The 15008-nt window shown below is 44.9% G+C and overlaps 1 protein-coding gene across 1 annotated transcript in view; it reads left to right on the top strand.

The window, feature by feature from the left end:
• ATRNL1 (attractin like 1) overlaps positions 1-15008 on the top strand; it is a 1590902-nt gene that overhangs the window by 692461 nt on the left and 883433 nt on the right. The window contains 1 exon segment of the mRNA XM_030202658.1: positions 5863-5956. Within this exon segment, the coding sequence (XP_030058518.1) occupies positions 5863-5956 (94 nt within the window).

Raw genomic sequence — 15008 nt, 5'->3', positions numbered from 1 at the left:
ACTTGTATAGAAATATACAAGAAAACAAAAAGAAAGTTTCCTATAAGCAAGAAAAAACAACATATTCATTTCCAAGTCCCTGACACTGTAGGAGGAAGAACCTTTAGAAAATTACACAAATACAATATCCTTCTAGAGTTCATAAAATATAACAGGTATAGGCAACGTATCCAGGTACGCTTGAATATTCTTTTTGATCAAATGGGAAATATTTCTGCATCTTTCTGCCACATTTTCTGACTGCATTTCTTGGTATTTAAGAATCTCCCCCCCCCCCCCCCCCCCACATCGTCCTATTACTGAGAGTGAGCTTTCTGATTATCTTGCATTCTTATCTTGGCACTATCATTTCTTCTCCAAGAGGGACAGTTAATTCAAGCATTTCTTACATATGTTGCTAAAAATAGTAATGCATATGTCAAAAATAAAATATGTCAAAAATAAATAAATTAAAAAGGATTGAACCAAACTCCTAGAGTGGCTGTTCTGAAAATATTTGCAAAATACAGTATTTAAAATCGCCAAAACTCTAGTTTGCGATATTTTCTGTGTATACTTCCCATGGTCTCGTGGGCAGCTTAAAATTCAATGGTGGGCCGCAGGTTGCCCACCCCTAGACTAACATAGTAGCATATTTGACTAGCTTTCAAAGCTGAAGCCAATATACTATCCTGAACTGAGAAAGGAAGCTTTCAGGCTTATTTTCGAAAGAGAAGGACGCCCATCTTTCGACACAAATCGGGAGATAGGCGTCTTTCTCCCAGGGTCGCCCAAATCGGCATAATCGAAAGCCGATTTTGGGCGTCCCCAACTGCTTTCCGTCGCGGGGACGACCAAAGTTCCTGGGGGCGTGTCGGAAGCATAGCGAAGGCGGGTCTTGGGCGTGCCTAACACATGGGCATCCTCGACCCATAATTGGAAAAAAAAAGGGTGTCCCTGACGAGCACTTGGATGACTTTACATGGACCTTTTTTTCTTACAACCAAGCCACAAAAAGGTGCCCGAACTGACCAGATGACCACCAGAGGGAATCGGGGATCACCTCCCTTTACTCCCCCAGTGGTCACTAACCCCCTCCCACCCTCAAAAAAAAATTAAAAATATTTTTTCCAGCCTCTGTTCCAGCCTCAAATATCATACCCAGCTCCATGACAGCAGTATGCAGGTCCCTGGAGCAGTTGTAGTGGGTGCAGTGCACTTCAGGCAGGTGGACCCAGGCCTTAAGTTCTGACCCCCAAGGTGGACCCTAGCATCAGGTAACGATGATTCAGATTATTCTTTCCAATGTGCATCACCTTGCATTTACCCACATTAAATTTCATCTGCCATTTGGTTGCCCGGTCTTTCAATTTCCTAAGGGCTTCCTGCAGTATTTCACAGTCCGCACGTGTTTTAACAACCTTGAATAGTTTTGTATCATCTGCAAGTTTAATCACCTTACTCGTTGTTCCGATTTCCATATCATTTATAAATATGATAAATAGCACCGTCCCATTACCGATCCCTGCAGTACTCCACTGTTCACCCTCCTCCATTGAGAGACGTGAACATTTAACCCCACTCTGTTTTCTGTCCAATAACCTAATCCACATCAGAACCTTGCCTCCTATACCATGACTCTTTCATTTTCTCAGAAGTATCTCATGAGGAACTTTATCATAAGCTTTCTGAAAATCTAGCTACACTACATCAACTGGCTCACCTTTATCCACATGTTTATTCGTGCCTTCAAAGAAAGGAAGCAGATTGGTGAGGCAAGACTCGTCATTTAGTGCTATATTCTCTAACTCTCCCATCTTATTTTTTAAGCTTCTAGCATTTGTATACAGTCATTTTAAATTGTGTTTTTTCCTTTGATCTACAAGCTGCTTAGAAGTTGAATGGGGATAATGTGCATCCTTTATTTATTTATTGCATTTGTATCCCACATTTTCCCACCTTTTTGCGGGCTCAGTGTGGCTTACAATATATTGAGAATGGTGGAAGTACAATTTGTTGCATTACGATTATAGGTTACATAGTGAAGAGTTATGGGAAGACAAAGTCAATGTCGAAATATAGTATGGGGAGTAGAACAATGTAATGTAACAATGGGGAATTGATAGGGCGATAAAACAATAACAAGAGGGTAGAGATTTAGGTGTGGTGAGAATACGGGGGAAGAGAACTCAGAAGAGAGTGTACTGATACATTTCTCTTAGTGTGTGTGGACTTCATGTTTTTTGATCCTTGCAGTAAGTTTTCTCAAAGAGATGAGTCTTCAATAGTTTGCGGAAGTCGGTTAGTTCGTAGATCGTTTTCAGGTTGCGTGGTAGTGTATTCCAGAGTTGCGTGCTTTTATAAGAGAAGGTTGATGCGTGCAGTACTTTGTATTTTATGCCTTTGCAGCTTAGGAAAGTGGAGATTGAGGAGAGTTCGGGATGATCTTTTAGCATTTCTGGGTGGCAGGTCTATTAAATCAGACATGTATGTAGGGGCTTCACCGTGGATGATTTTGTGGACTAAGGTGCATACTTTAAAAGTGATACGTTCCTTGAGTGGGAGCCAGTGTAGTTTCTCACGTAAGGGTTTTGCACTTTCGTATTTTGGTTTTCCGAAGATGAGTCTGGCTGCTGTATTCTGGGCTGTTTGAAGTTTCCTCAGTATTTGTTCTTTGCAGCCTGCGTATAGTGAGTTGCAGTAGTCCAGATGACTGAGTACGAGTGATTGTACTAGACTGCGGAAGACAGATCTTGGAAAGAATGGTTTTATTCTTTTCAATTTCCACATAGAGTAGAACATCTTTTTGGTTGTGTTGTTCGCGTGATTCTCGAGTGTCAGGTGGCGATCAATAGTGACTCCAAGGATTTTTAAGGTTTCTGAGATTGGCAGATTTAGTTTAGGTGTGTTAATAGCGGTAAATTTATTTGTGTTGTATTGGGAGGTAAGTACGAGGCATTGAGTTTTTTCTGCGTTCAGTTTCAGTCGGAATGCATCTGCCCAAGTGTTCATAATGTGTAGACTTTGGTTGATTTCGTTGGAGATTTCGTTAATGTTTTGTTTGAAAGGAATGTAAATCGTTACATCATCGGCATATATGTATGGGTTGAGGTTATAGTTTGATAGAAGTTTTGCCAGGGGGATCATCATTAGGTTGAAAATGGTTGGCGAGAGGGGGGATCCCTGCGGTACTCCGCATTCCTGCTCTCTCATTAAGTACACAATAGTATCCTTCAAGAATACTTCAAACCTGTGCTCCTGTGTGACTGTCAGCTTCCACCCCCCCCCATTTTATTTTAAAAGCTGTTCTTATTCCTTTTTAAAAGTTAGAGCCAGCAGCCTGGTTCCATCCCTGTTAAGGTGAGCCCATTCTTCCGCTACAGTCTCCCCCTTTCCCAGAATGTGCCCCAGTTCCTAACAAATCTGAGTCCCTAATCGCTGCAGCATCGTCTCAACCACACATTGAGACTTTGGAGCTCTGCCTTTTGGGTCCTGCGCATGGAATGGGGAGCATCTCTGAAAATGCTATCCTGGAGGATCTGGACTTCAGCTTTATGCCTAAGAGCCTAACCTCTCTCCCACATTTTTCTATGTCATTGGTATCCACATGTACCAAGACAGCCGGCTTCTCCCTAGTACTATCTAAGATCCCGCCTATATGACGCGTGAGGTCTGCCACCTTCGCACCAGGCGATCCTCACATCAACCAGCCACCCAGCTATCTATATGCCTAATGATTGAATCACCAACTACAACAGCTGTCCTAACCCTTCCAACCTGGGCAGAAGTTCTCAGAGACATCTCCTTGTGAAAGAGGATACTGCATCCCCTGGTTGGCAGGTTATGTCTACAGGAGTACTTCCTATTTCATAAGGGTAATGCTGTCCTTCTAGGAGACCTCCCTCCTCCAAGGCAGCACAGGGGTTGCCAGACTGGAGGTGGGGCTTCTCTACCACATCCCTGTGGGTCTGCTGTATGTACCTCTCTGTCTCCCTCAGCTCCACCAAGTCTGCTACTCTAGCCTCAAGAGAACAAACTCGTTCTCTGAGAGCTAGGAGCTCTTTGCATCGGGCACACACAGATAACCACTCACCAACTGGGAGATAATCATACATGTGACAATCAAAAGACTGGATAGCATTCCTCTCGCTGCTGGACTACTGTCTCCATATTAGTATTTTTGAGTTTTTCAGTAATGTAAAACTTGCTAAGGTATTAAGGATATTAATTTAATATAAAAAGTCTTTAGCTTATGGTGTATTTTGTGATTTATTTAGTGTTTTCTTCTTAGAAAGTAATGAAATGTAATTAAAACTCTGTAAGAGCACTCCTTGCTTGTTATCCTAATTAGAATAACTTGCTATAAATGAAGAGTTGTGTTTGGGGTAGATGAGAAGTCTAAACTAGGTCCTTCTGTTCATGCTTAGGTACAAAGTTCAAGTTTTAAAACTAGGTGGAGAAGAGTATGGAAATTAGTTGATAAAGTTTGCTTTTTTATAATTTAATTCTGTCTATCACTAACCTACAATTTCTCCATTAAACCCCAATCTTTATGTTCCCAAAGCACAAAGCAAACCAATGTTCACTTACCAGAGAAATGTCCTCTTCTCTCAGAACATCTCAGAAAGAAAGTTAAGTGGGACCTTTCCTCTTTATATAGTTTTGAATCTAAAGGGACTGCTTCAAACAGTCCCTTTCAAGCTAATTCAGTAATCAGATTGCCCTTAGTAACCTCTGCAAATATTCTACTTCCTCATACCTTAATCAACATCTAATTCAGGTCAGTATCAGTGCTACCACCACAACCAAAGAGCAGAAAATGACTGTCTTTTAGAACAGAATTTGAGCGTTACTACTATCCTTTCTAAAGTTCTTTTGCTGTTAAGTTTCTACCTTTAGAAAAAGTTTGTTTAACACTATGGGAAAAGTGTCTACCTCTAGAGAAAATTTCTGTTTAAAACTGTGGTAAAGGGGTTATGGAATCTTGTTAATAATGCTTGCTTTTCTCTCTTTCCCCCCCCCCCCCCCCCCCCCCCCCCCCCCCCTAAGACTAAACTGTAGCCTTCTGTTCATGCTTAGGTACAAAGTTCAAGTTTTAAATCTAGAGGGAAAAGAGTATGGAGATTAGTTGATAACATTTGCTTTTTTATAATTTAATTCAGCCTATCACTAACCTACAATTCCTCCTTTAATTCCCATTCTTTAAGTTCCCAAAGAATAAACCAAAATAATGTTCACTTACCAAAGAAATGTCCTCTTCTCTTAGTACCAAGGCATCACCTACAGCCTTTTTATTGACTTTTCAGTTTATGGAAGAAATGACTTGTGAAAATGACATCCAGTCAGTAATTCCCTTTGTGTATGTGCATGTTTATACAGTTGCTATATATTTAAGGGGAAATTCTAGATATGAGGCCGAATCTTAGTTGCTACTTCTGTACTGAATTTTTTAATTAATACAAGGCATCAAAATGGGGCAGAAATGGTAGATCCGCACGAAAATACATCCACCCATTTATAGACTAGAACATAAGTGCTTCCATGTGGATCTGCAAAGGAGGTGTGACTGTGGCAGGAGCATGAGTGGGCCAGGGGTGTTCCCTTAAAATGTGCGCAGTGTTACAGAATAATACGGAGCCGAGTCCAATTTGCGCGCCGGGATTTACACCTGGTTTCCGTTGGTGTAACTCCTCGCACCCAAAGTTGAGCACAGATCCCGGCTATGAGCTATTCTGTGAAGGGTGCCAATGATGGAATTCCCATTATAGAATACCATTCAGCCCCGAGTTTTACTGAATCTAGCCCTTACTGTGCACCAGGATGCATAAATGTATGGGAACATGGCAGACGCTATTAACTTTTTTTTTTCCTTACAATTCACAGCCTGCGTATGCAACGGACATGCAAATATCTGCGAGATGCAAACAGGAAAATGTCACTGCACAACCAAAGGAATTAAAGGAGACCAATGTCAGCTGTAAGTATGTCAAATGAAGTCATTGGCTTGCAGTGTGAGTGTATCCGCCAAGGTCAATCCTTGACAGGAAAATGCCTTCTGGGAGACTAACAACTCCAGAGCTGCTCAATATATGCATTGGGTCAAGCAAAATTATTATTGATTTCAAGTCATGTGGTGTATCTCCCAGGTCTGGTGCCAGATCTGCTGCAGCTCATCCTTTTTTAAAGTCATCTGGAAGAAGGGCATGGGTCTTAGTAAAGTTGTATTCAGAATTGACATCAGATTGTTTCATCTGTAAACACTTTTCTATTATGTTGCAAAAACAGGGTTCAGGGCATTTGGGCAGGGATAATTAGTTTGAGCACAAATACTTAGGATGAACCCCTGTCCCCAGGAATGGAAATGCAGAATGTAGCCTGAGTTTGTTGGCACGTTCTGGTACTTTACGTTAATAAAAAACCTTGGGAATTTTAACATACCACTTTCCAGGATTGAGTGTTAAATACCGGTGCTGCCTTTCTTATAGGTGGGACGAAATGAGTGGATTTTTTAAAATCACATCTAGAATAGGGTGGGTGTATCCTGCTACCTCCAATCTGCTGCAATCACCTGGCTGGTGTACGGGGAACCTGCTGGTACCAATCTGCTCTGGCAGGGGGGCGTTCTGTGCATCTTCCTGCCATTTGCTCCTGAGTTCACTCACTTGGAGCTTCATATCGTGAGTGAAATGGAAATTTAAAAACTGTGAAAGACAAGAGTATTTAAAATATTTTAGAGACACAAAGGGCCAAAGTTAATCAGTTGCATTAATGGAATAATGCACATTATTTGTCAAATAATTTGTGTTGATTGACAATAACTAACATTATTTGACCTTAAAGCACAATTTCTTTTATCGCCATACACAGTAAATAATGATGAAATGCACAGCATGCAAATGTATGCAGAGCAGTTCATTATTTTGCAAAGTGAATAGTACATCGTTCCTGAAATCTTGCAAGCTGTGCTATTCATGAAAAGATAACTACCTGAAAAGATCATCATGCAGTTTACCATTATCCACATGCTCATTCACACCTTCAAAGAAATGAGGCAAATTGGTGAGGCATGTTTATTTATGTGTTCAATAATTGTGTTCTTTATAATAGTTTCTACTGTCTTGCCCGGCACTGAAGTCTTATTTTATTTTTTGTTACATTTGTACCCCACGCTTCCCCACTCATGGCAGGCTCTATGTGGTGGGCAATGGAGGGTTAAGTGACTTGCCCAGAGTCAAAAGGAGCTGCCTGTGCTGGGAATTGAACTCAGTTCCTCAGTTCCCCAGGACCAAAGTCCAACCCCCAACCACTAGGCCACTAGCAACATTCCATGTAGAAGTCGGCCCTTGCAGATCACCAATGTGGCCGCGCAGGCTTCTGCTTCTGTGAGTCTGACGTCCTGCACGTGCGTGCAGGACGTCAGACTCACAGAAACAGAAGCCTGCGCAGCCTTCTACATGGAATGTTGCTAGTGGAATAGCAACATTCCATGTAGAATGTCCAATAGTAGCAACATTCCATGTAGAACCTCCAATAGTAGCAACATTCCATGTTCCACTGCACTAACCACTAGGCTACTCCTCCACTGTTGCTACTATTTGAGATTCTACATGGAATGTTGCTATTCCACTAGCAACATTCCATGTAGAAGTCGGCCCTTGCAGATCACCAATGTGGCCGCGCAGGCTTCTGCTTCTGTGAGTCTGACGTCCTGCACGTGCGTGCAGGACGTCAGACTCACAGAAACAGAAGCCTGCGCAGCCTTCTACATGGAATGTTGCTAGTGGAATAGCAACATTCCATGTAGAATGTCCAATAGTAGCAACATTCCATGTAGAACCTCCAATAGTAGCAACATTCCATGTTCCACTGCACTAACCACTAGGCTACTCCTCCACTGTTGCTACTATTTGAGATTCTACATGGAATGTTGCTATTCCACTAGCAACATTCCATGTAGAAGTCGGCCCTTGCAGATCACCAATGTGGCCGCGCAGGCTTCTGCTTCTGTGAGTCTGACGTCCTGCACGTACGTGCAGGACGTCAGGCTCACAGAAACAGAAGCCTGTGCAGCCTTCTACATGGAATGTTGCTAGTGGAATAGCAACATTCCATGTAGAATCTCCAGTAGTAGCAACATTCCATGTAGAATGTCCAATAGTATCTATTTTATTTTTGTTACATTTGTACCCTGCGCTTTCCCACTCATGGCAGGCTCAATGCGGCTTACATGGGGCAATGGAGGGTTAAGTGACTTGCCCAGAGTCACAAGGAGCTGCCTGCGCCGGGAATGGAACTCAGTTCCTCAGGACCAAAGTCCACCACCCAAACCACTAGGCCTCCACTGTTGCTACTATTGGAGATTCTACATGGAATGTTGCTATTCCACTAGAAGTCGGCCCTTGCAGATCACCAATGTGGCCGCGCAGGCTTCTGCTTCTGTGAGTCTGACGTCCTGCACGTACGTGCAGGACGTCAGACTCACAGAAACAGAAGCCTGCGCAGCCTTCTACATGGAATGTTGCTAGTGGAATAGCAACATTCCATGTAGAATCTCAAACAGTAGCAACATTCCATGTAGAATCTCCAACAGTAGCAACATTCCATGTAGAATCTCCAATAGTATCTATTTTATTTTTGTTACATTTGTACCCTGTGCTTTCCCACTCATGGCAGGCTCAATGCGGCTTACATGGGGCAATGGAGGGTTAAGTGACTTGCCCAGAGTCACAAGGAGCTGCCTGTGCCTGAAGTGGGAATCGAACTCAGTTCCTCAGTTCCCCAGGAACAAAGTCCAACCCCCAACCACTAGGCCACTCCTCCACTCCGGTTTACTGGTCTATAATTTCCCAGATCACCCCTGGAATTGGCATTACATTGACCATCCTCTAATCTTCAAGTACTAGGGACGATTTTAACGATAGTTTACAGATCATTAACAGATCTTCTTATCTAGGAACAGCAAAGGCAAATCTTGAAGACAATAAATTATATTAGTGAATGGTGAAATGGTGTTAAAAGACAACCTGGTCGACCCAGCAGGGTAATACTGCTTCAGCATCCTCAAAGCACTCAGTAATACTGACATGTGTCATTCCAAAGATTTCCTTTCATATCCTTCTTTAATTCTGATTGTTTCTGCTCTGAGTGTCTGAGCAGGCATATTCATCGTTGCATCAATTACTTTTTGTGTCTGGTGTTCCTTTTTTTTTTTTTTCTTCCCACTGTGACAAGCCGCTTGGTCACGCTTGTCATGTGAGGAAGTTAGGGGTAAAAGTTCTGGTTAACTTCCACTCCCTAAGTATAATGAAATGGAAAGCATAAACTTCTTGGAGAAGCTGGACTGCATTTGCCAGCAGACAGTAAGGCTGGAATTGGAACGAATATGTGCTTGAGAGTGGAGAAAGTTGGGCTACATTTCCCAGCAGCCGGTAGGACTGGAATTGGAAGGAGTTTGTGCTTGAGGGTGGAGAAAATTGGACTAAATTTCCCAGCAGCCAGTAGGGCTAGAATTGGAAGGAGTATGTGCTTGAGGGTGGAGAAAGTTGGCCTACATTTCCCAGCAGCCAGTAGGGCTAGAATTGGAAGGAGTATGTGCTTGAGGGTGGAGAAAGTTGGCCTACATTTCCCAGCAGCCAGTAGGGCTACAATTGGAAGGAGTATGTGCTTGAGGGTGGAGAAAATTGGACTAAATTTCCCAGCAGCCAGTAGGGCTAGAATTGGAAGGAGTATGTGCTTGAGGGTGGAGAAAGTTGGCCTACATTTCCCAGCAGCCAGTAGGGCTAGAATTGGAAGGAGTATGTGCTTGAGGGTGGAGAAAATTGGACTGCATTTCCCAGCAGCCAGTAGGGCTGGAATTGGAAGGAGTATGTGCTTGAGGGTGGAGAAAGTTGGGCTACATTTCCCAGCAGCCAGTAGGGCTGGAATTGGAAGGAGTATGTGCTTGAGGGTGGAGAAAGTTGGACTACATTTCCCAGCAGCCAGTAGGGCTACAATTGGAAGGAGTATGTGCTTGAGGGTGGAGAAAGTTGGCCTACATTTCCCAGCAGCCAGTAGGGCTAGAATTGGAAGGAGTATGTGCTTGAGGGTGGAGAAAGTTGGCCTACATTTCCCAGCAGCCAGTAGGGCTACAATTGGAAGGAGTATGTGCTTGAGGGTGGAGAAAATTGGACTAAATTTCCCAGCAGCCAGTAGGGCTAGAATTGGAAGGAGTATGTGCTTGAGGGTGGAGAAAGTTGGCCTACATTTCCCAGCAGCCAGTAGGGCTAGAATTGGAAGGAGTATGTGCTTGAGGGTGGAGAAAATTGGACTGCATTTCCCAGCAGCCAGTAGGGCTGGAATTGGAAGGAGTATGTGCTTGAGGGTGGAGAAAGTTGGGCTACATTTCCCAGCAGCCAGTAGGGCTGGAATTGGAAGGAGTATGTGCTTGAGGGTGGAGAAAGTTGGACTACATTTCCCAGCAGCCAGTAGGGCTAGAATTGGAAGGAGTATGTGCTTGAGGGTGGAGAAAGTTGGGCTACAGTTCCCAGCAGCCAGTAGGGCTAGAATTGGAAGGAGTATGTGCTTGAGGGTGGAGAAAATTGGACTAAATTTCCCAGCAGCCAGTAGGGCTAGAATTGGAAGGAGTATGTGCTTGAGGGTGGAGAAAGTTGGCCTACATTTCCCAGCAGCCAGTAGGGCTAGAATTGGAAGGAGTATGTGCTTGAGGGTGGAGAAAATTGGACTAAATTTCCCAGCAGCCAGTAGGGCTAGAATTGGAAGGAGTATGTGCTTGAGGGTGGAGAAAGTTGGACTACATTTCCCAGCAGCCAGTAGGGCTAGAATTGGAAGGAGTATGTGCTTGAGGGTGGAGAAAGTTGGACTACATTTCCCAGCAGCCAGTAGGGCTAGAATTGGAAGGAGTTTGTGCTTGAGGGTGGAGAAAGTTGGACTACATTTCCCAGCAGCCAGTAGGGCTAGAATTGGAAGGAGTATGTGCTTGAGGGTGGAGAAAATTGGACTAAATTTCCCAGCAGCCAGTAGGGCTAGAATTGGAAGGAGTATGTGCTTGAGGGTGGAGAAAGTTGGCCTACATTTCCCAGCAGCCAGTAGGGCTAGAATTGGAAGGAGTATGTGCTTGAGGGTGGAGAAAGTTGGCCTACATTTCCCAGCAGCCAGTAGGGCTACAATTGGAAGGAGTATGTGCTTGAGGGTGGAGAAAATTGGACTAAATTTCCCAGCAACCAGTAGGGCTAGAATTGGAAGGAGTATGTGCTTGAGGGTGGAGAAAGTTGGCCTACATTTCCCAGCAGCCAGTAGGGCTAGAATTGGAAGGAGTATGTGCTTGAGGGTGGAGAAAATTGGACTGCATTTCCCAGCAGCCAGTAGGGCTGGAATTGGAAGGAGTATGTGCTTGAGGGTGGAGAAAGTTGGGCTACATTTCCCAGCAGCCAGTAGGGCTGGAATTGGAAGGAGTATGTGCTTGAGGGTGGAGAAAGTTGGACTACATTTCCCAGCAGCCAGTAGGGCTACAATTGGAAGGAGTATGTGCTTGAGGGTGGAGAAAGTTGGCCTACATTTCCCAGCAGCCAGTAGGGCTAGAATTGGAAGGAGTATGTGCTTGAGGGTGGAGAAAGTTGGCCTACATTTCCCAGCAGCCAGTAGGGCTACAATTGGAAGGAGTATGTGCTTGAGGGTGGAGAAAATTGGACTAAATTTCCCAGCAGCCAGTAGGGCTAGAATTGGAAGGAGTATGTGCTTGAGGGTGGAGAAAGTTGGCCTACATTTCCCAGCAGCCAGTAGGGCTAGAATTGGAAGGAGTATGTGCTTGAGGGTGGAGAAAATTGGACTGCATTTCCCAGCAGCCAGTAGGGCTGGAATTGGAAGGAGTATGTGCTTGAGGGTGGAGAAAGTTGGGCTACATTTCCCAGCAGCCAGTAGGGCTGGAATTGGAAGGAGTATGTGCTTGAGGGTGGAGAAAGTTGGACTACATTTCCCAGCAGCCAGTATGGCTAGAATTGGAAGGAGTATGTGCTTGAGGGTGGAGAAAGTTGGGCTACAGTTCCCAGCAGCCAGTAGGGCTAGAATTGGAAGGAGTATGTGCTTGAGGGTGGAGAAAATTGGACTAAATTTCCCAGCAGCCAGTAGGGCTAGAATTGGAAGGAGTATGTGCTTGAGGGTGGAGAAAGTTGGCCTACATTTCCCAGCAGCCAGTAGGGCTAGAATTGGAAGGAGTATGTGCTTGAGGGTGGAGAAAGTTGGACTACATTTCCCAGCAGCCAGTAGGGCTAGAATTGGAAGGAGTATGTGCTTGAGGGTGGAGAAAGTTGGACTACATTTCCCAGCAGCCAGTAGGGCTAGAATTGGAAGGAGTTTGTGCTTGAGGGTGGAGAAAGTTGGACTACATTTCCCAGCAGCCAGTAGGGCTAGAATTGGAAGGAGTATGTGCTTGAGGGTGGAGAAAGTTGGACTACATTTCCCAGCAGCCAGTAGGGCTAGAATTGGACGGCGTATGTGCTTGAGGGTAGAGAAAGTTGGACTACATTTCCAAGCAGCGAGTAGGGCTGGAATTGGAAGGAGTATGTGCTTGAGGGTGCAGAAAGTTGGACTACATTTCCCAGCAGCCAGTAGGGCTAGAATTGGGAAGGAGCAGGTGCTTAAGTAACCTGGGAGGAAGTCTAATTAGTAAGCTCCCAGGTGTTTCATTACTAACCAGTCTTATGCTATGAGAGGAATTTAAAAAGAGGGTTTTGCTTTTTAAAAAGATAGACACAGCCATGACACACAGCAGGACACAGCATATGGAGAAAGGAAAATGGCTTTCCTCCAAGAGAGTGGGTGTTTAGCCACTGTAGCAAGGTTCTTTCCCCCTGCTTGTTTTCCTAGATACAAGTAGATGTGCCTGGTGAGTTGTTGGGTCTCCACAATAGCTAGCTGGGAGTGTGAGGAAGGAGAAGAGGTTTGCCTCCCTCTGTTAGCTGCTTAAGGAGCTTAAGGTATTCAAAAACCCTTGAGTGAAAGGGTGGAGGAGTGGCCTAGTGGTTAGGGTGGTGGACTTTGGTCCTGACTAACTGAGTTGAATTCCCACTTCAGGCACAGGCAGCTCCTTGTGACTCTGGGCAAGTCACTTAACCCTCCATTGCCGAAGTGATAGGAGAGAGAAAGCTCAAGGGTACACCTACAGATGCAAAATGAAAGCAGAGCTGCATAACAAGGAAGGTCTGTTAAAGCTGGGCAGTACTGGAAAAAGAGAGACTGCAGTTTCAGTATATAGACCTTGGTGTACCCAGGTTGGTTTCCACCTGCAGCAGGTCGCAGCTACGCCCCCTTCCGCCGGAGCATCACTCACCTCCCCCTGCTCCAAAGCACATTATCCTCACCACCTGGGGATGCACGGAGCAGTCGTGAGGCCGTCACCTCTGCTGGCCCCCTGCCCCAGAGCAGGAAGTAACGTCAGAGGGGGCAGGGAACTGGCGGTGCCGACTGCTGCGTGACTACTCTGTGCACCCCCTTGCTGCCTGCACCTGGTGCGAACCCCCCCCCCCCCCTACTCTTAGTATGCTACTGATTAGGGCATTGCTGTGTTTGTGTGCTTGGTGTGTCAGAAAAGCTGGACTGGAATTCCATATAAAACAGAAATTAAAAAGGAGAAATAAGGAATCACCTTTGTAACTGGGAAAGAACCCCAAATTATTGATTTTGGAGAGGCTGTGATTTTTGTCTTGTTAAGAAACATTACAACTTTTGATTTTGAAAGTTTCAGTGTGGTTCTGCTCTGTGTGAGCCTCTTGAAAGGAGTGACTGCTTAAGGCCTTGGCAGTGTTGTCTCACTGGCCTGTAGAGGGTGCTAAGCCCAGAACATTGAGGATCCCAGACCAGGATGGCCTGGGATCATCACACCACTTATGATTTCCCTGCATACTGAGGCTCATAATAATGCTGAGGTCCCTTTAAGAAGTCACTAAGTTTGCAGTAACTAAGGCTGTTAGAAGCATGGATAAGGCAGGTGAGGTGACCAGTTGGGTGTCAAATCAGGGCTATCAACATGTTTCATCAGCAGAGAGGCCAAGGGTAGGCCATCCCAATTCTGCAGATTTACCTCCACAGTGCTGGAGATTGACGGCCAAAGAGTGAGATTTTTCTTGTGGGTCCCAGCCATGTCTAAATCTAGTTCTGGCAGATGTACATATTCCAATCAATAAATAGAAAATAAAATTCTGTTTTCTACCTTTGTTGTCTGTTCATTTAATTTTCCTCCTCATGTTGGTCCCAGTCTCTAGTTTCCACTTTCCTCTGCCTTCTCGCAACTCTCTTGCCAGGGCCTCTCGGTCCATTTGGCATTTCTTTTCTCTCCATGTCCGCTTTCCATCTTCCCTCTGTGTCGCTATTGCTCTGTTTAGGATTTCCTGTGTCCCTGCTCCTATCCTTCCACCATGTTAAGTATTTCTCGTCTCTGTGTTTGTATTCTTGCCCTAGCTAGTATCACCCTTCTGTGTCCCCATCCCTTTGTGTCCCTTCCCCCATCCAGCATCATTCCTCTGTGTTTCTATCCATCCCCATATCCAGCATCTCTCCCCCCATCCTTTTGTTTTTCTCCCCAGGAATTCAGCAAAGGTCCCTCTCTTTCCTGCCCCTGACCCCACTTCTTGCAGGTCCACTATCTTTTTCTCTTTCTGCTTCCCTTGCAGACCCCGGCCGTATTTCATTCCTTCGCTTTCTTTTCTACAGACCCCATTCCTATATTTCCTTCTCTTTCCCTGCAGAACCTGCCCTTTGCCTGCTCCTCCTCAGTCTCTAAGGGGGGGGGGGGGGGGGGGGGCAGCACCAGAGTTTTCTCTCTCTCCTACTCTTATCGGGAAACGATCACCTGGGTCCCGTCAAATTTGTCAGTAATTTGCTAGCATTATTAAAATGATTATTATTAAAGAGCTAAACGTTTTTGCAATGTTATAAAATGCAATGAGACCGATGTTCAGCCTGCGGGAGGCAGCCCGTCTAAGTGCTGTGTTTGGCGCTGACCCTGGGTATTCAGTGCCAGGGCCATTTCCGGTGAC

This window comes from Microcaecilia unicolor, chromosome 5 (assembly GCF_901765095.1).
Source record: "Microcaecilia unicolor chromosome 5, aMicUni1.1, whole genome shotgun sequence".
NCBI lineage: Eukaryota > Metazoa > Chordata > Amphibia > Gymnophiona > Siphonopidae > Microcaecilia > Microcaecilia unicolor.
Note: the sequence above shows the minus strand (reverse complement) of the source record. Positions and strands in the feature narration are given on the sequence as shown.